Below are 21,577 nucleotides of genomic sequence, written 5' to 3'. Positions count from 1 at the left end.
ACACACCACTAATGAAGTAGCCAAGCAGCAGCAATACATAATTTCCTCATTAAAAGCTATTTTAGAAGACAGAAATACAATAATGCTGCAACTTCTGAAAGAAAGACTAAGTATTTATTTGGAAGGAAGTTGTAAGTTACCACATTGAGCTGGCAGAAGGCCTGTGGAAGCATCAGGTATGAGTATACACTGGTGGGGCAGAGGTTTTAGGGGTCCCTTTTTCATCTGTTAGAGAACCTCAAAGGACCAGCTAGGTAAAGGGGAATGCAGGAGCAGGGATGTGAAGTCAGAGGGGCCTGACCCTGCCAGCACCTGAAGTGTAATGCTCCAGTTTGGGTCCTTGCTAAAAATAGCTGAAAATAATGGTATGTGTTTGAAAGCACAACATGGACTACCAGCCTGCTCACATACTTCATATCCATGGTCAGAGATACAGCATTTCTTCTGTTTTACAAGGCATCTTCTTTTTTCCTCCTATATTTCACTAAACTCTCCAAAGAACACTTAAGTCTAGAATAATTCCTTTCTTTGGAACAGCAGAACTTAGCGTTGATAGGAGTACAAACAATGGACCTAAATTTTAGATGCCTGACCCAAAATATGATAGTAATTCTGTAGGACACTTCAATTTTTCTAAGAACACAAAGAATCATTACAAAACTTATTTTATAAAATAGGCATTAAAGGCAGATAATTACAATAATAACATGAACACTATTAAGGTAACAGCAGCACACCGATAACATGAACAGAACTGCCAACAGCAAGCTTACATGACTTGTCCCAAAATGACAATGCTTTAATATTTCAAATACAGTATTTGGAAAAAAAGAAACTTTTGGAAACAGAATTTAAGAAGAACTATAGCTTGGGAAGGAGGAAAGAGCAAACTGTTTCTTATTGCAAATTTCAAAGCAAGAATCTTTATTTTGACTTTAACAGATAGTCACTAGCTGATCCACCATCTGTAAGCCAGCATAAAAACAGGCAGAGATGACATAGATCATCTGTATGCTCTCAGAGAGGTATCTACATTTTAAAATAGGAAAAAAAATTCCTACTTCATGTCCCAGAAAGGGGATACCACATCTTTCACCTTACAGTATTAAGTCTCTTCTCAGATCCTCTGTTAATAGGATTCCTTTAGCCAGCAGATGGATTGTGAATACAGGCAGTTTCATCTACTAAAAGACAACATAAATCATCATTGAGAAAGGAGAGACCGCAGTAAGGTTATCACCATACAGCCTTCTCCATGAAAGGTTTGCATTAAAGCATTAGTGAAATTAATTCATCTTTCATAAGAGCTTTGAGCAGTATCTGTGATCTATGATAACAACCAATTTCTCACTATGTGAAAAAAAAAAAATTACTCAGGCCTGATAGACTACACAAATCTGCTTTTTTTTAAATGGCCTAACATTATCTGGAGTGTTGCTCCCAGAGGCATCATTTGAGTCTTATGCCTAGCCAAGAGGACCCATAAATCAAGACAGAAAGTTTTGTTAGTTTTATATGCAGTGGGCTGTAATTATTTTGAATTGCATTATGCCTCAATCATTGTAATTACTTTTAGATCATCCTTAAGCAGCAGTAATAAAAAGAAAAGAAATCAGTCTTCAACCATTTCTCACGGAAAATACTGTATATGTGATATGAGCAGTCTGGCTAAAACACACAAGAGCATTGTAAATGTAATATTAGGAAAGATCTGCTGCTCATGCATTCTGCTGTGTCAATTCAAATTTTCAAAATGTGCATTATTTTGTGGTCTTTCAATTAGCATTGTTATTACCAACACTCGTCTAGGAAGAAAACTGGTGGTAACAAGATTAATTTTAGCTTTAGAAATACAACATTTATATAAGAAGCCAAATTATGTCACTGTTAGTTTTTTGACGTTGCTGTACTTATGTCAGCTTGAGAGATTCTTTGGTCTTCAGTCCAAAATAAAAAAAACAGCATAGTGTAAAAATAATCACAATTATTTTCTATATCATCACATCACATACGTGACTTCAAGTTCATACGAACAATACGCTGGCTTGGTCTATGCTAGGTTGCACGCCAAGTGAGCATGGAAAGTCACACACTGTAAACACTGATGCTGCTGTTATCTGCATTATTGTAGTCCTGGAGAGCCCATCACTTTCCTCTCCCACTTTGTGAAGCCCTGAAATAAAACCAGCCTGTGGTACAAGTCTTGCCGCAACACCATTACAAGGAATTGTGCTGTGTGCAGGAACAGAACTAACCTTTAAGGTGCTTCAGGGATTTGTTCATATCTTAATTGCAAGTGTGGATTTTATCTTTTCCCATTTACTCCTCCTCCAGGTAAACAGTATCCCTGACAACAGCAGAACACGGTGCTTTCTCCTTAGAAAAGCCATTTAAGGTGGTGTAACGAATGGGAACAGTATGAAGGCATCAGATCCTCAAATGGCATTTAGCTGCATCTTGGGTTCTGGACCTAATGGTTTCTAAAGCAGCGCTGCAGGCTGCGTTGAATATGGAAGCTATTGCTCCAAATACAAACGTGGGAACAACTGATCCCTGAGCACTCAGAAGAAATGAACACAAACCCTGGTCCACAACAGTGTGGGAAAGCCACTAGACTCAATTGTTTGTCCAAGGGACTGTGAAGAATTGTGTAAAAGGTGGTAATAAATGACGCTGAACAAGTTACAAATTTGCCAGTCTCATGATGAAACAACAGCAGTGAAATAACGATGGAAATAATTCTTCCTGGGTATCAATGAACAATCCATAATTTGGCCTATTGCTGTTAAGTGTGATAGCAGCGCTCACACACGGCTGTTCAGTGCTCTCAGGACTACAATCAAATCATTCAACAGCACTGTTCATTTCCTACTTATGTTGTCAATCACCCATACTGCTACAGTTTATTGCTGATGGAGGAGAAAAATAAATACCTCAGTAACCACCTGAAGTTCCTTCAAAATGATATAACACTTAACTTCAAAGAAGCATTTAAGATGTTTATTCACAGCAGGTAAAAGCTAGTAAAACTATGTCAAAGGCAGTTTCCCTTCCAGTATAGAGATACAGAATATAAAAATAAATAGAAGTAAAGAAAAAGAATAAGTTACATCCCATCAACCCTGTAATTATTTACGCAATGCTCTTCCAAGCACATGAAGTATGTAAATATCTCTAAGTGTGTATATTTACAAATTCAAAATTAATTAACTTCATCTAGTTCTTCCTTATATTAAAGCAGTAACATGCCTGTTTGATCCACAAATGTTAAAGAAATTCAACATATTTATTCACTTGGCTTGTAGTAAACACCAACTGTTAAACACCTATGTTCTCGATGTTCTTAAGAAACTAAAAATGACCAAATTAAATTAAACATCGAAGAGAACTGCAAAGACTACAACTGCATGTGCAATTGCACTTACAGGTGCAGTGGAAGAAAACCCTCAGCTGTCCTTGTGTTTCTGGGTTTGACAAGACCTTCACCTTCAACTTCAAACGTGCAGCATTCCCCAGCTCTCAAGAGAACAACAAAAAAGCAGTACAAGGGCAGCATCGGAGGGAAATATCAGTATGTTTTTAAGTAACATGTATTCCCGCATCACTAAGAAAGCACCTTTTCCCTACATACTTGCAGTGTCTGCAGCAGTACCTGGCTGTACTGAGCAGAAACCAGCATTGCTCCAGCCATGACTACAGAGCTGCTGCTGCTGAATACAAATGGAACCTGTTCAAAGTAGCATCTCACCCTGCCAAGGAGTAAGTCTCCCTGAAACCGACTTGCAATTGGCACTGTGTGCTATTTCTTTGGTTTTAAATGCACAAACAAGTCTTTTCATCACTGTCTCCATCCTTCACAAGGATGTCCTACTATATATACGAAGAACTCCATTTGAATTTGGTAAATCCATGGAATGACTTAAAACATAGAGGTGACAAGAAACCAACAAACAAACAAATAAAAACCCAAGACTTAGTTGTGACCTTATTTACATTACTGACAGGAGCTACTCAAGTAATCAGAGCAAAGCAGAACCAAACCTAATATCTGGGAACGCTCCACAAGGTTGTACATACCTCAGGGAAATAATCCTGTGGAAACTTCTCCTTTTCCAGCATGGGCGTGCTTTCTAAAGTGTCTGAGTAGATTTCTTTCCCAGTAACTTTTTTATACTTCTTAGCTAGATATAGATAGATAGATATAAAACATAATTAACATACATACCTTTAACGTTATAAGCAACTTATAGCACTCATTGGCAAAGCAGTGACATCTACTTTATAGGTTGTAGGGTCTTAGCAAAAATATGCAAGCACTGAGCTGTTCTGGGGGAAAAAACCAGAGACCACTAAGCCATGTATAAACACACTTTTTATATCACACATCTTTAACCTACACAGTTATGGGTATTGATAGTATTCTTACTATCCAGAGCACTATAAAGTGTTAAAGCCCTAATTATGAACCAGGTCTCTCTACTCAAACTCTCTGGGATGGTCTTCCAGGAGACGCCTGTTTGTGTCCTCAGCCAGCATCCAGCAATCTATGCTGGATAATTAAAAGAAAAATTAATTAATACAAAACACACATAGGTGAAAAATGTTACTTATGCGTAGTGATTATCTGTACATTTCACCTAGCAACTTTTTTTTCCCCAGATTTTAAGTCTACCTACCTAAGCATCAACTGATGCACATCCGTAAAACACAACTGATCACATCTTTTACCTATCAAACAAGTACATAATCATTCGTTTAGATCACCTCAGCTTTTTGCCTTTTGCTTTAAATCAACAATATTTACAGACATCGATTTAGGTGTTTTGCCACACTTAAATGGTGTGCTGGGCTAGCTGTATCAGTGGGGGGGGTGATTTTTGTCACTCTGGAACTGATGGTTCAGTAATGGTGGTGGAATTCCTAATGAAAGATGAGTTGACCACAAGCTGAGCAGCTCACTGCTTTTGTGGAACTGATCTGAGGTAGACTTGTTTTTAATTAACAATTGTCTCTGCAAAGAAAGGTGACATCCTGAAGTCATCCACTGAAGTAATTAGAATACTACAAAATGCTCTGAGACAAAACAAGAAATGTGAAAAAAAGTTCTTCTGTGAATAGAGGAGTGTTTTCCTTTCAGGGATGTAGGAGTGGCAGAGGACAGACTGCACCAAAACCAAGTGGTTTACTGAGTGGTCTGGAACAGGAAAATTAGAAATTTCTCTCTGTTACATCCTAAAACAGAAATGGGGACAGCCAATGACATTCAGGAACAGCAATGCACAACCTGATAAAAAGAGGAACTTCATTTTTGAAATAATGGGTTGCTTTGCTGGGCAACTTACTGTCCCAGACTGTCAGACTCCAGCAAGATCCAGAAAAAGACTGGATATTCATAACTATTCAAATACCTAGAACTACATCAGGTATCATGCATGTGTGAACACAGTGTCAGAGAGGACAGTTGCTAAGGCCTAACCTAAACAGACTCCTGAGGCACAACTGACCCATAGGTGCCCATCAGAGGATTTCCTCTGGGTCTCTGCCACGTTTAGAAACAGTTACTGGACCAGACAGAACAGTGGTTGGATGCAGTGCAGCCATCCCCATGTGCATGGGTAGAAAGAAATTTCAGCTCTGCCAGCATCCCCACTACCTCCATGGCAGCCTCCATCAATCAAGAAGGCCAGTAACATAAATTGCCACGTTTCAGATGAGTGTTCCTTCATCAGGCAAGTGACTGAAAATTATTACAAAAATAAAAATCAGATGTCAGGACAAAGAGGCGTTCTTTTTTTCCCTTATTTCCTCCTGAAATGTTCTGAGCTTATACATGCAGCTCAGTCAACTCTGAATTATTTGTATAGTCACTTGAAAACCCTTAAGAGTAAAAAAAGGGTCTTATTTTTGAATGGCGCTGACATATACCAGGCCTCCAGCATCAGTTCATTATTTCAAACCAAGAAAGTAAAAACTTGCTCTAGTGATTTGCAGAAGATGAACTGGACTCACTCCATTCAAATCCCGTATCGGCTGCTCTGTGGCCCCGCAGCCACCCACCTCTTTCAGATTACCCACTTCTGGCTATCAGCACATGAGGTTGACACGTGGATTTTAAAGCTGGAATGGGTGCTGTGTTTGTGAAAGAGACTTAACGGTAAAGCACATCACTTTCCAAAGTCTTTAATGAATGGTTACACCAGAGACAGAAATAGCACAGACTTTTCAGCCTTAACAATCAATCTATGGATCTATACAACTCATGAACAAGAGGTTCTGCTTCTTGATCCACTTCGTACTTGGTCTGTCTCCTTATCAGGGCAATGTATTGGCATCTAACAGCAAGAACCTGACTTAATTTACCCAACTGCTCCGACACAGGAATCCATGCAGTTATCTTGCAGCTACTGTTAAGCTGGAACTACCAACTGGACTGCACTTTGACTAGGAATGCCTAAGAGAAAAAGTCCCAAACAACTATTATCAAGAACCTTGAACTGTCCAGTTCTTCTGGATATCCAGTGAAAATACCAAGCAATACAAAAATCTGTCACTTTAAGTTGTCTAGATAAAGTATTTTATATAATCTGAGGAAGCATTTACTGCAATGTAGCAATATGTCTTCAGGGGGAAAAAAGTATCATTCTTTATGTGCCTATCACTTTGAGATCTGGCTCCCACAGGAAGGCTAAACACATATCCTGATAAACTAATGTGGCATCATTCTAAGTAGATCATGGATGGATGTGCCTCTTTCAGTAAGTTTAACAGTGTCAGCAAAAAGATCCCTATGTCATTCAGGATACAGAAAACATTTGCCAGAACTGTAATACTGAAGGCTTCTGCTGTGAGAATCTAAATAAAAGGTAGCACTTGGCCGAAAGGAGGCACCTTATCATCAACTTACATTAACATCAATGCTAAATATCAACCAGTGATTCATTTACATGACTGCTGAGAAGCAAATGCAGGAGGAAAGAAGCATGCCTTCTCATGCATCTCCAAGTAAAAATACTCCTACGCTATTTCTGATTTCACACCCAAGAAAACAAGATTCTTTCTGTACTTCAAAATGGTAGACTGAAACTGGCCTAATACCCCAGTCAGCAACCCTCTCTGTTGGATGACGGCCCTTTAGAACACATAGCTTGTCAATAGTTTAAATTGTAAGCAAACATTTGGGACTCCGACCACTATAAAAATAGTCCAACACCTTCTATGCTGTGGGTAATAAATAATACATGAAGCTGTAGGAGAAAATTTTTCTCATTATAAAACTCAAATATGTCTTCCTGAGAACTGAAAAACAGAGGCAATCTCCCCCCCCCCCCCCCCCCCCCCCCCAAGCCTGTATTCAGTCATGTCCAACTGTGAAGTGAATTTTGAAAAGGCAGAGTGATGTTACAGGAATATTGAATTGTATATAAACATGTATTTTTTGCATGCTTTTGAGTAGAACCAGAATTCCATAATGATTTTTGTGCAGAGAACGTTTATACCCATTTGGATTTTTCCTCTGATTTAAGAGCTTAATACACTGTGAAAATGCCAATAGTCAAGAGAGAAGAGGCAAGTTTTACATTTCCCCTGAAAGATGGGAGCCTTCAGGGTCGTATTTTACAAACACTATGCTAGGAGAATGATTCTGCTCTACATTAAGAGAACAGCAAGTGACTTACAACGATTCAGTGTAGCACCTGCTTTCCTTGGATTTTATTAAGAGTTTTTTCTTTCCAAGTGATGACTGGGCCAAACATATCTTTATGTGCATGGTGCACACCCCATCTGGCTTTGCTAAGATTTTGCCAAGCCAAATGAAGCACTGAACATTTAAAGCGTTTATTTTCTGGACAAGTGCCTGCTTATTTCTTTTATATCGATTATTTTCCCCTACACTTTTTCTTTCCATACATTTTCTTCTAAAAGCCATACAGCAGTGAATAAGCTGCCAATCAACGATTAATAAACCCAGAAAGCTCCTCTTTTCCTAAAAGACTTGTCATTTCACTTGGTCAGATGTTGCTAGAGCAGCTATGACCATCAGGAGGGAACTTGAGGTGGAATTCAGAGCAAAACTGCTAGTCCTACAGCACTGGTGCAGAGAAGCTGTGGGCTGCAGAATCAAGTTGCAGCGCAGCCACAGTTCACACTGACAGTCAAAGCCACTCACATGGCAAAAGGAACTAACAGTTACCAACAGGGGACCAGGAGGCTCTTCAGTCTGAGGACTGGAGTAACACCCAGGACACTCAGTTTCACAGGCAATGTCAATTTCCTCCAGTAATTCCACCCTGCACACATTTCATCTGATAATACTATCATTACTCAGTGTCTGCAAAACTGTTCCAGTCCGGGAGAAGGACTAGATATGACCCCTCATTACAAGTCCCTACTTCACTATTGAGTTTTCCAGTACAGCCTCTCAGAAATGAAATCTACTCTGAACTGCCTATGATATTGTAGCTAAAGTTTTCCTTCAGCGTTGAAGCCAATGATGACAGGAGGACTTACGTTCGCTACATCTTGAATTGCTATATATGTAGAACTACCATTTAAATATGTCAGGGAAGGAAGACCCTGTACCCTCAATTACGCGAGCAGAAAGAATCTGTCTCTACTGAGAACAAAAGTAATGAATCTATATAATTAAGACAATTAGATCACTCCATAGTTAACCACCATTTCAACAGTGTCTCACATTAATGGGATGCTGGATGTATTAATGTGATTCTGCTCAGTTAGCTAAATGAAGCTCAGAAGACTTTTGTATTTAATATACAGACAGTTCTCAACTGAAATAACATAAATTTTATATAATCTTTTCTATATACACCTCAGGAAGCATTCAGTAATTTTCTATGATATTTTTAATATTTAATGTACATAGCCTAGCATTACTTTTAAAATTCTGAGATTTAGCAAGACCTCCAACCTGATGGATCAATGTGGGTTAAAAACAATGACACCCTCCTGCTGACCTGCACTGCTCCAAAGTAATTTAAGCCATAAATCTATATCAGTTGCTTTGCAAAATGACCATCGCTGTTGGACATTTAAGGTCTTGGTCCTATATTTGATCTACATGGAAGAACCTTGTGGCATTCCCAGCTCTTTTGAAATCATCAGGGATCTCTATGGATCCGAAGGTCCATCTGCATGGGAATGATTAATGCACCAGTTTTCAACCTGTGGCTGGTCCACTGACTTCTAAGAGGTCTATAAAAGGTAAGAGAAGTAAAATCTGTCATCAATGGACTTGCATGCATTATACAGAAGTCCACATATCATGGAAAAAAACTGCTAGGCACCACTGTCAGAAAAGATGACAGAAAAGCTGCCTTGACATATAAAGCCAGTTGACAACTAACAACATTTAATTCCTTCACTTACCTTTAAAATCAAACTGGTAGATGTTTTTCAAAGATTCATGAAGAAAGTAAAAACTTCCTAGAGCCTGCAAAAAAACAACAATAAAATAAGAAATTATAAAAATATCTACTTTGGCTAACTATACCCAAAAAAGTGTGATGCTTTCCAATTAAAAAAAAACCAAAACAGAAGAAATAAAATACTTATAAAAAGTTACTTTTTTTACATTTTCTAAGATCTATAAAAATATTAATTTCTTTGTTGCTTCTCTGAAGTTTCATAAGCCATTATAAAGAAGATCCTTAACAGCTGACTAAACATGGTAAGGGCACAACTACCAGGTGTACTTTTCCAAATACCAAATGGATGGATGCAATTAGTAACACAGACAAGTGCCTTTCTAAACACGGAACACATCCCCACAATTCTTTTATAAAAGCCTGACAATTTCTGCTTCACTTTCAGAGCAAAACAAATGCTTTTGGAGACTGCAGCACAGAAACAAGAGAAGAGTTGAGAGATTCAATAGCTTTTGAGAGCCAAGCACAGGCTTTCCATCTTCCTACTGAGTTGTGCAGAGTGAATGACTTTGCCAACTGCACAGCAGACTTAATACTTAAAATCCAACAGGAGTGTTGGGAGTATTTGTACATGCTTCTACAGCTTTCCTTGTTCATAAGTGGTTTGACAATAATTATAATGACTGAACCATCTCTGCTGGCCACACTCGGACAGCAATTGCTACTTGTAGCTTTGGTATGAAGCCTACAGGTGAGTATTTTCTCACAGTGCATGGATGTGAAGTGAAAGAATACACAAACATCTAGCAGAGGAGCTTAGATGTTTCAATACATGCTAAGTTTCTTGCCACTGGCAGAACTGATGTGTTTTTATGTATAAGCAGAAGCAGAGTTTAGCACCCATAACAATACATGAAAAATCTGAGTTACTATTGAAAATAAAGTATGTTCACAGTTCAGATTTAGATAGGACTTACAACTCCTTCTGCTGGTCTAGTCCTGAGCAGCTCTTCTATTTTTTTTCAAAACAGTGACCAAATTCAACTACATAATTCTGTTACAGTTTTAATGATTAGTCCATGATAAAGTAAAGGTTGTAAACATAGAAGTAATCTCTACTGCATTCAGGAAAGCTTATAAACTCCAATCTCAGCAGATCAATCTTAAAAGCATACTGAAGTCCACCCGTATTTAGCAAAACATTCATATCTCTTCTTAACAAATACTTGAAGATTGTGTCTGAAGATTTCTGAGATCTTAATCCTGAGTCCAATATTAAAGAAAGCGCCTTCTGCAGAGGAAGCTTCCACACTAGTTTTTCCTATCCTGAAACTTAGAAAGTTTCCTTCACAGGGACAATCCCCTTTGCCTTCCTCTCCAGTTTCTTCTTCATACCCTCACAGCAGTGACCCTGCTCCTCTTCCAGTGAATCTCCATGGAGTGGAAGGCTGCTAACCCAGGGTGCTAGGGCCGAGACAGTCCCTTCCTGGCTCCATCTGTGTCATGGCAGCTTTGCCAAGATTTCATTCATATGTACTGTGAGCTTGCTTTTACTTCTTCACAGTCATATCATACACTGTTTTCATCCAGTTAATGAGAGGAAAATTACATATTAATGTAAAGAGAGTAGAGGAAAATCAAGTGAGAAAGGAAAAAGTAGTGTAAAGAGACTATAGTGGGTTATACAAAATGTATACATTTTAAATGGGACCTTGATGAGCCTTTAAATACATCTGATGCACTAAACAGAAGCTGAGGGGGAAAAAAAAGCAGACTGCCAGTAGATAACCTCTTACTGAGAGGTATAAAAGAAGCAGCACATTAAACAAAAAGGATGATTTAGTTTCATTTTGTCTTTCACTCCTATAATAACAGAGACCCTCCTGGCAGAGTAGTGTTTTGGTTCAGCGACTGCTGCATTATTTATGAGACACTGCACATCCAGAGATTAAACATTTGCTGATTTGTCAAAAGCACAAACATGAGGTCCTGCCCATCTCCTTGACATATTAGTCCATCCAACAGAAAACAGTCACACATTTAATTGATGAGTATGCTTCCCTGCGACCCAGTCAGCTTCCTTTAGGTCTTTCGGTTTCTTTTTTATAACATGGAAGAGGCAAGTATGAAAATTCAGGAGACACTCTTATAGAGGACTCAAGGTTAACTACCCTGCAACAAGGACACAGTGCCAAAAAAATACCAAAACCCCAAAACCTGATACAAGATAAAAACATTGCCACCTGATACTTAATTTCAAATTGAAGAAATTGTCATGCACAATAGAAAACACTGCTCTCAAGCTAAACTTTCACTATAGTCTGGCCTTTGGATTTAAAAAACAGGAGATTATTCTTAAATAGCAGTATGTTTATAGGGCGTTTTTTTGCAGAGGGAAGTATATCTTGTCTCTCGAAGAGCTAATACTAGATAAAAGTCTTAAAATCACATGCAAGCTACAGGTAAAATTCAGTTGTACTGGAAAACAACTTGCCTAAACTCACTTACAAAGCCCCCAACTAAACCAAAGAAAACCACATGCTGTCACAACTTTAAGCAAATGCCATGTTAAAAGTGCCTGCTTCTTTGAATGCACACAGGCACTGCTCAGAAGCATCATCATAAAGAAAAAACACAGAGGGAAGAAAGTTATTTTCAGAATTCTCCTTGATAAAACCAAGTTACAGTGAGGCTGATCAAAAACAGGGGCTTGGGATGGGGTCAGAACACTGGGCTCAGCTGTGGTACCCTTGCTTCATGTGGACTGGTGAAGGTAGTGACATTGTCTGGGTTCATATATACTGCTCAGATGAACAGGCAACTCACAAAATGGTTTTGTATCACAGAATTTGATCTTATGCATAATCGTCTTACATTCCTAACATCAACGCATTTTATAAACATGCAGTTTTATCCTACTGAAATCAGAGCAATCAATTATGAAGCCAAGTACTTCTGAGTGAAAGGACATTGCAGCTGAGCTCTTAGCTGCTTATTTACTTAGAGAGCTGACCTTAGATAAAAGCTTACAACAAAAGTATTACATCAAATTTAAATAATTTGAATCTGAAATATATATTACAAAAAAGGGAAGTATAAACAGCTGGATGACTTCTCAGTTATAAAATCTAGTTTAATATGATTACTCTATTTTACCAGAAGCTATATCAACTTAGTAGAGTGCATTAAAGTCATGTTCTCTGGAAGAACAAGCGAGAGTCCCTCTCCCCTGTCCTGCTCTTTCTGAATTCTTCCCAGCTGGTCCACCGCTTTCTTCAATGCACAGGGAAAAATCTGACATACATGAAGATAACCCTTTGTTATATAATGTTACTCTTTGGAAATTACTCTTTGGAATCACTATTTGGAAATAGTGACCTATCCAAATGAGGCACAAATAACTTTAAAGACCAGTGAAAATTTAAACCTAGGTGACAGGATTATGAATTACAAAGCTTCTCTATATAACATATCAATAAGTAAGCAAGAAGAACCAAGACACTCTAAAACTCGTTTTATTTAGATGCTATAATTCGATTAAAAATAGTACTGCTACTTGTGCTCAAGATACAACTCTATTTCTGCACATCCTGTTTTGTTCACTGCTCAACTTCTTACTGTTTTAATCTCATTTCTAAAAACTAATCTTGATGAATTATGCAGCAAAGGTTTAGTTTGACAGTCTATGTTTGTAGCTCTGTGTCAAATTGTGCACAAAGAGCCTCTGTTAGGGATTAAGTAACACTGTACAGTTTCAGGAACTGATACTACTAACATTAAGATAGGCTTTGACTGTGTAATTCTAAACACACCATTGAAAAGAAGCAAAACTAGAATGGAACGGAAATTATGGCTATCAATTGTTATAGACTTAATCAGGTTTATGTACATAAATGTTAACTTGTAAAAATGATGGAGTGCAGTTGTAATTCACTGCCACAATGAAACAGAAGTAAAAAGAAACTTCCTTCCAGGCCCTATTGCCTAGGCCCTTTTGTTGAGGAGATTATGTTAATCCAATTTATTTCTCATTAAATGACAGTTTAAAAATAAAGTTAAATTATATTAATCAAATGTCTAGAACTTTGCTTTATTTTTTTACATACACTTTTAATATTCCTTGGAAAAAGTAGTGCCATAGTAGCACTAGCACATACAGTATTTAAGTAATATAATACAGAAACACATTACAAATCATAAAGCACCTGAAACAGTTCAACTTTTAAAAATTTCAAACATAAAGAAAATTATTATTTGTTCCACTTAAGGACTGTTGAAATTGATTAATTCTGCTGTTAGTACAAATTCTAAGCCATGTGTAAACTGGTGCTTTTACTAAAATGCAACCTCAGAAGTGGTGTTATGTGTCGTACCTTACTTTCCTATTTTCTGGTACCCCTACGTTAGTGACCGCAGAACAGTGTATCAGCAAATCTGCAGATATGTAAGCCCTCTCTATGACAGTTCTTCTACAATAGAAGCCTGAAAAATAATATGTACTGAGGGTCACCAAAGTTGACTTTAACATACAGTTGGGGAAGATGCATATTTGGCAGCTGCAGGCCCCCCATGGACAGTTAGACCCTGGACAGATGTATCTGTTGACTTTCATGTCAAGCATTCAGAGCAACCTCATTTCTGGTATTAAGGCTCAGATGCAAGCATGACAAGCTCTTGCTAGCCACTCTGAACCCGAATCGTAGTGGTACTGCACCAAGATATCAACAGAAGATGGTATTTGCTCTGCCATACAGGTAGTGTCTTACTAGAATGAAGGGAGCAGTCACAGCCTTCTCTGCTTGATTTTCAACAGTCTGCAAACACAAACTAGTCGCAGAAACTGTATTTCAGTATCCTCATTGCAGAGTGAGCAATGGATAGCTCACAGCTAGGCTCAGATCAGCAAGTTCTTACTTTCTCAGGCCAACCTGCCAACTTTTGGGTCTGTAACTGTATCAAAATCATCTTGTATTAAGTAATATCAGAAGCTTCTAAAAGTTCAAGATCAGCACAACCTGTTGACCTCAGGTGGTCACAAGGACCGCACATGTATTTCTCTGGACTGCTCAGCCAGGTGGCTTTCTACCCTACTAGTAAAGCCAGGACAAGATAGAAAGGGCTTTGTCAGTTTGAGGTGCCTACTTCTCTAAATATATACACAATTCAAAGTAATACCTGTGGCCATGAGGAAATACCACACAGTCACTGCTGGTGGCTCTTTTAAAATTTATTCACATTTTGCTTCATAGAGGAGTTTAAGCATTGTAAATAGGCACAAACATGTATGTATATATACACACCATAAATAAACCAGCAAAAAGCATCAAAGTCAAAAGTCAGATAGGACAGTCAAGAGCAACAGGTTGGCCAAGTAGCTTAGAACTTGCAATGTTAAAACTGATTACCGGTTATTCTTCTGTCTCCCCTGTCCATTATAGCTAATCAGCTTTGCTTTAACACTCCTAAAATTAAATAGTTAGACCTGCACACAAAATCCTACAGGTAGACTAGGGAAAATTTGTGAACTCCTAGAAACTCTTTCAGTATCACAACCACTAATTGTAGAGTACACAGTCAAACGCATTCCTAGCTTTTGAAAGCTTTTGTGAGAATGGCCCTTATTGAAATGTTCAGGAACTCAGTGAAAAGGCCAGGCGATTATCTCACAGCAGTACTGCTATTAACAAAATGCTTTTTTTCAGGACTGACAGAAGTACCTGACTGTTCTTACCATGTGTGCATACAGAGGTGTACTGCCAGCTGCAAGAACAAATAGCAAAATTTAACTTACAGTTAGTGCACATTAATTTGAAGAGCTTTGCAGCGCTCCCCCTGCCCCCTCCCCCCAATGTATTATGGAGGAAAATACAGGTGTCTTCTTCCTATTAGTAGACTGAAGTTACCTGTTCACTGCTTTTATTTAGGTTCCAGAATGATACTCAGTACAATATTAGAAATGTCTTTCATTTTTCCATGCCAAAAGACTCAAGTGGAAAAACTGTTACTGACGGTAAGATAAACAAATTGGTTCTGATGGATTACATGCCTGGTGTTATTAAAAACCCTATTCCTTTGATTATACAGAAATCTTGCCAAAAAAGACTGAAGATTTAAACAGCTATGATTTTTTTTAGCAGCTAATTGGCATAATTTCTTTTTAAAGAACGTCATTTCAACTGCGGAAATCTAATGCATAAAGGAAATACCTGAATAAAAGTTTAATTACTGTACAGAGTAAACATTTACTGCATTACCTCACTGAATGTGATAAAGTTAATATATAAAGATTGCTTTAAATAAATTTAAAATAAATTGCCAATGATGACATAGAAACTGTAATTCATGTAGTCATAAAATCCATAATTAGCTTTAATGAATATTTAAAGTCAAAGTTCAACCCAACTTTTTCAATGTTTAACCTACTATATCAATATAGTTCAAGGAATTCATTTATCATCGAACATGACAATGTCTGAATATTAATTAGCGCAGGGCACTGCTGACAGGAAGCCCTTATCTCTGACCAGTCTTTTTAGCTATGCTGCACGTCAACAGTGTGTTTGTCACGCCTGATAGTATTGATTACCTGCCTGTTTTGCTAACAACAATTAAAAACATATTTTACATATTTATAAACCTGAACATCAAGAGCACATATTAGTTCCCCATTAGGAAAATGGAGTCTATTAGCTGCCACATTTCAGTCAGGGGAAACACAGCAAATGAGAAGTTGCAGCAATTCCACACAGGAAGAGGGTAATTTTATGTAAAAACACTGTTATCGGGATTATACGGGGACACCTTATCTGGATTCAGTTATGTTGCAATGATGTTAAAGAGACTTCAAATAGAAAAACCCAAGATGGGAAATGGTGCAGGCCCCGACATCCTCACAGCCTCCCCGGGGGGGCAAGCAGGCCTCACCACTGCCCCCCAGCCAGGCCCCCACAGCTGGGCTGAGGCCCTGTGCCAGCATCATGGGGCCACCCATGCCCAGCTGCCAGGGCCACCGAGAGGGAGGCGGTGGGTGCCTGGCCAGCCCAGCCCCTCGCACCCCCAGGCCAGCCCAGCAGCCCCTTGCCACCAGCCCAGCCCATGGGCGGCCCAGCGGCCCATGCAGGGCCCTGCCTGGGGAGCAGCCACGTGCGGCCTGTCCCCCTGGGCTGCGGCAGGCTGAGGGGCTGCTCCATACCGGTGGCCAAAGCTGGCGGAGCACCTGGCTGTCCCTCAGTCACTGGTGTGAGGGGCATGCTGCCACCAGGCCCAGTGACAGCAAAACAGCTCTAAAATTCTGCTAGGAAACAAGCCACAGGTTACCGTGGATTTCTGTGGCAGCTCATAAACTTGGTGAAAACCACCTGCGCCCTAAGTTTGCCTTAAAAAAGTTACTTTTCATGTAATCTTCACTTTCCTTGTAATGAAGAAAGGGCATGCTGCAAGGACAGATTGGTTCTAACACAGCTAAATAGCTACCAACAAAGCAACTACAAATCATGAGCGATGTTAAAGTGTATGCTTGTCAACTCTGTTCATAAGCTACTTGCTCCAGGATAGCTAAATTAACACTAAATGTCTATTGTTCATTCAAGGTTAACAAAACAGGCTGGGTACACAGATCAACTCATTATAAAATAGTCTATCACTTTTTATTTGCAAACAAATTAGGTGTCCAGTAATTTGTCATTTCCTGAATTAGACTTACCAGCTAAAGTACATACAATTAAACTTCTCTTGAGCTTGCCCCCAGACAGGCGTTGCGTACCCGACGTGCAGACAGCCAGAGCCTGAACCAGACCATTTCAAACAATTACACACTACTTTTGTGGCTTTGTATCTCAAGCACAGGTTATCAGCTTAATTTCAGCAGTATTTGAACAATTACACTCTTAATAAAGTGTAGAAGTGAGTGGGCTCCAAATACTCTGTGACAAACTCAGAAAACTCTCTTGGCGCACTGTAACTTTTTTTTATTATTATTTTTAAAATTAAAGCTACCTGCTTTGTTACATGTGACACTCATTACAGTAATTGGGGTTACTTGAGAAGACTAAAACCACTGACAAGATTGGTACTGAAGACTCGCTTATTCCATAAAACCTAAAATAATGTTATATATTGTAATATAAACATACCTATGTTGTAAAGAGGCAACTTGCCGTACCACAACTTGCATGCACAATCGCTAGCATCCTACCAGTTTCTCCAGTGACCACCTCCCAGTTAGTCAATGCAGCTGAAGCAGCAAAGACCACTGAGAGCAGAAGCCTGCAGGTACAGCTGGTGGGGAAAAAAAGGATATGTCTACCTAATTCATGGTCATTTATTTGCTGTAATTATATTAATTATATTAATTCCACACCCTGGTTTTGACTTAAAAAGTTCCAATGTGTTTGTAATCTATCTGTTTTATGGACCTGCCAATTTCTCAGTCTGGCTCTTGGCTGTACTGTTGCAGCTAGGCAGTGAAGTTACATTTCTGACTACTTGGCGCCAGAGGAATAACCTCACGCTTTCCATGTTGCCAGCTTCAATGAGCTGTCAGAACACGCAGTGTGATTTCTAACCATCCTCAACTAATGTTAGTGCCAGTCTTTCCTGTTAACTTGTAGTTCAGCAGCACAAGCCATAACTTTAACATCTAGCACTGCATCCTCACTTTCTTCCTTCTTACTTCTTCAGAACCGTTTTTTTAAGAGACCAGTAACAACTGAAGTATCAAAAGCAATAGTCGCTACAAATTTATGACTCAAAAAATCCAAACACAAAATAAACTCTGATTTTTTTGTTTGTTTTTATAATAGTTGAATTAAATTTAATTTGGGAAACAACTGATCCTTGAGTGATTATGTATACAGTCTTATAGCTTGTACTGTTTATTTCTAGAGTCATTACCAAGATGATTTAGGTATCTTCAAATGGGCTTATCTGTTTAGGTTTCTAAAAAGGCTGTGTAACTGCGTTAAAAATTCCAAGATGTTTAAATCCCAAGTCATTTAGATGCTTAATCAAGAGACCATTTGCACACCTGGCCTTTACGGATACCTCAGAGAGGTTTCTCTGCTAACAGCAACCATTAATAGTACATTCTCAGGAAAAAAAACCAAAGTCCCAGGAGTTTTCATTTTCCTGTTCTGAAGACTAGCAAAATGAGTGATCTTGAGCTAAAATGGTCCACCTCTACTATCTTGCCTTTATAATTTCTTTACTGCATCAATATAGCAAATGAAAAATCATAATCAATTTTAAAAGATGCTTTGAGACTACTTAAGAAAAGAAAAAATTAAAAATAAAAAATTTGAGTTATGTATAAGCATGTCTGGTAAGTAAATGAGTAATCCGTATGTAACCTACTACATTGACAAAGAATACTTACTATCCCTTTTGATGCTGACATATTTCACAGCAAGATTTAACATTTTAATTACAAATCAATTCAATTAAAAAAAAATCATACAGAGGTTCTTTTTCTTAAAACCAAGATTACTGACAGACCAAGGAGCCAACATGAGTTAAGGGAAGTGTATGTACGCTGAACAGTTAAAAAAAAGGCCACTTATCATTATTCCTGAGCTCAAAGTAGAACCTTCACAAAGTCATTAATCACACTGTTATTTAATATTTCTATTACACAAGCACTCCAGAGGCCCCCAATCAGGGTAAGAGGCACACAGCTTGGCTCCACACCAATACAAAAGAAGGTTGTCTGAATACAGGATTCAGAACTATAATTCAGGGCCACACTCTTGATTCCTGCCCTAGCAACTTTTTAATGGGCCTGACTGCAAGAAGTGCACGCGATCAAACAGCCAAAACCTCTGTTGAGACTCCACCGATGGTTTAAAGCCAGAAAAAAGTATACTGCATTGCTCAGAATATTCACTGGCTCTTCAGTATGAGAGGAGATAGAAACAGAATCAGAGAATCACAGAACAGTTTGGGTTGGCAGGGACCTTAAAGATCATCTAGTTCCAAGCCCCCTGCCTTGGGCAGGGACACCTTCCACCAGACCAGGTTGCTCCAAGTCCCATCCAACCTAAATAAACAAATAAATAAATGAAATCTGGTGTCTATCTGTAAGCACAGCAGACATTATAAGCATAAATGTACCTAAGAAAGAAATATGCACTTAAATGGTTAAATACTTAACAGTTAGTTGAGCGTCGAACCTCATGGAGACTCAGACATATTCCCCAAGCAGTTCTAAGTTCTTGACAAAGAGAGCTCAAAATACTCTACATAACAGCCAGATTTATCCAGGAGGTACTGGTAACAGTTCTCAAACTTCGAGAAAACAGAACTTGAGTCTTGCATTGCAGAAGATAATACAGAAGTGAAAAGTATTATTTTTCAGGGAGTAAGCTACATTCTACTACACATTTATTTTTGTAATCATTTTACGAGTGTAACCAATAGCAACAGAGACCAAAGTAGCACTTCACCTCTTCCAGAAATTCATTCCTTATTCCCCCCTATACTTCTATCCTCCCAGTACTGCGTGAGTGAGTGCACCACAAAAACCGTCAAAGGGATGCAGGTGTGGAAAAGGCAGAAGTGATCTGAGCGTGCAGCATGTGAGATAGAGCCATAGTTGGAGAAGCATTAGTGCAGCCGCAGAGTGCAATGATGGTGCATCATCTGGAACCACATTAGCAATTCTGTTTGCCCACATAAAAGGCTTGACCGCACTGCAAAAAGGCCATCAGGATTAAGGAATATGATCCTGCCAAACAGCAAGTGACTAAAAGAGGCTGACTCTGTATCCCAGCAAAACAAAGGAAAGCTGCAAATGAACCACAGATGAGGAGTAACACTGGGGAATGGAAAGAACCATTTAAGCTGAAGAGTTACACTGCCACAGGACAAAGCAGATCCAGAACGAACAAAAATCAATCTAGACTAGTTACAAGTATCTGATAACCATGAAGAGACCGAGTAAATGGAACATCCTTCCAGGAATGTTCCCCTGATCTGCAAGGGGAGAAGGGAGACTGCTGTAAGGGCAAAAATCCTGACTAGTTCTGAAGCAAAACCTGACAGACATGGGTGAGCCCAGCAAGAAGCCCACGGCAATTTCTTTCAGTGTTTTTGCTCCTGCAGATCAGAGGCTTCTTCACTGCCAGCCAAATCCTGGCTCACTCCTCCGGTCAGTAAGTGAGCTGTACACAGGAGAGCTCGGCACAGCACTTGGGGCCCGCAAGCAGAAAAAGGAAAGGTCTGCATGAATCCCCTCCTGCTTATGCACCTGGTGATGTGGGTGATCTGCACCGGGCTTTCACCAACAGTGACCAGCCCCTCCCAACTGGGTTATACAAGACGTGATTTACCTTTGGCAGTGCTAGTGGAACTGGGACGCAACTTGGATGGCTTCTGATCAGATGGGCGAGACTGCTGGATGTTTAACATTTTACCATACTTTTCTTCTACTAAAAAAGTGTCGTTTTGTAGGAAACTGCTAAGCTGCATGACTCTTGCTACATTTACTTGACCCTAAATACTTTTAATTTTAAAAACTTTAAATCAATTCAGTATTTTGTTGGTATATTCTTACATAAGACACTCAATATGGCAAATTCAATTTGGTGAGGAGGCATTAATGCCCATTTCATTTAGTATTACACAGGTCATCTCCAAATAGGAAAGTACCATGTGGTAAAAGGTTGTATTTAGTGTGTCACAATCACTGGCAGTTGTTTTGTATCTCAAAGAACCTTTGTAACTGCCTCAAAATACGAGATGATTGATTTACAAAGTACCAAATTTCAAATTTCATATTCTAGGACTAAACATCAAATAATTGGACAAAGCTGTCCCCCTGTCTGACCCATCACAATCAAGCCCCTTTCAAGGTTGACTGCCTGCATAAGAAATATGTGCATAATTTCATTTTGTCTCCTGTCCAACATCGAATGTTAGAAGTTAATTAAATTGCTTGTCCATTGTATTCATCCACTTACAAAGTTAATGATATTCTGTTCCTGAATTAAAGAGAATTTTATAAAGCCTGCACTATGGAACCTGGCATGCTGTACACTGAGGAGCTGAACTCTGTCATGGTTCCTGATTGCAGCTCTCCTAATTAGGAAACAAAATGAATGTTTCTGTGTCTGCCAATGCAGAGGACAAGTCATTCCAACAGCGAGGGTAAATGCTTTGTACAATAGCAACTTAATAATATCTCATGTTTGACGATA

General features: G+C 38.9%; 1 protein-coding gene across 2 annotated transcripts in view; it reads right to left on the bottom strand.

Annotated features, from left to right (window-relative positions):
* Positions 1-21,577, bottom strand: part of INPP5A (inositol polyphosphate-5-phosphatase A) — a 257,300-nt gene that overhangs the window by 108,074 nt on the left and 127,649 nt on the right. For both annotated transcript variants that reach the window (XM_055720024.1, XM_027805062.2), the window contains exons 5-6: positions 9,388-9,451; positions 4,078-4,181 (exon numbers count right to left, since the gene is read on the bottom strand). In XM_055720024.1, coding sequence (XP_055575999.1) covers positions 4,078-4,181; positions 9,388-9,451 — 168 coding nt within the window. The remainder of the gene's footprint in view (positions 1-4,077; positions 4,182-9,387; positions 9,452-21,577) is intronic.

The sequence above is a fragment of the Falco cherrug genome, chromosome 9 (genome assembly GCF_023634085.1).
Source record: "Falco cherrug isolate bFalChe1 chromosome 9, bFalChe1.pri, whole genome shotgun sequence".
In the NCBI taxonomy this organism is placed as follows: domain Eukaryota; kingdom Metazoa; phylum Chordata; class Aves; order Falconiformes; family Falconidae; genus Falco; species Falco cherrug.
This window is presented reverse-complemented; position numbering and strand designations above follow the sequence as displayed.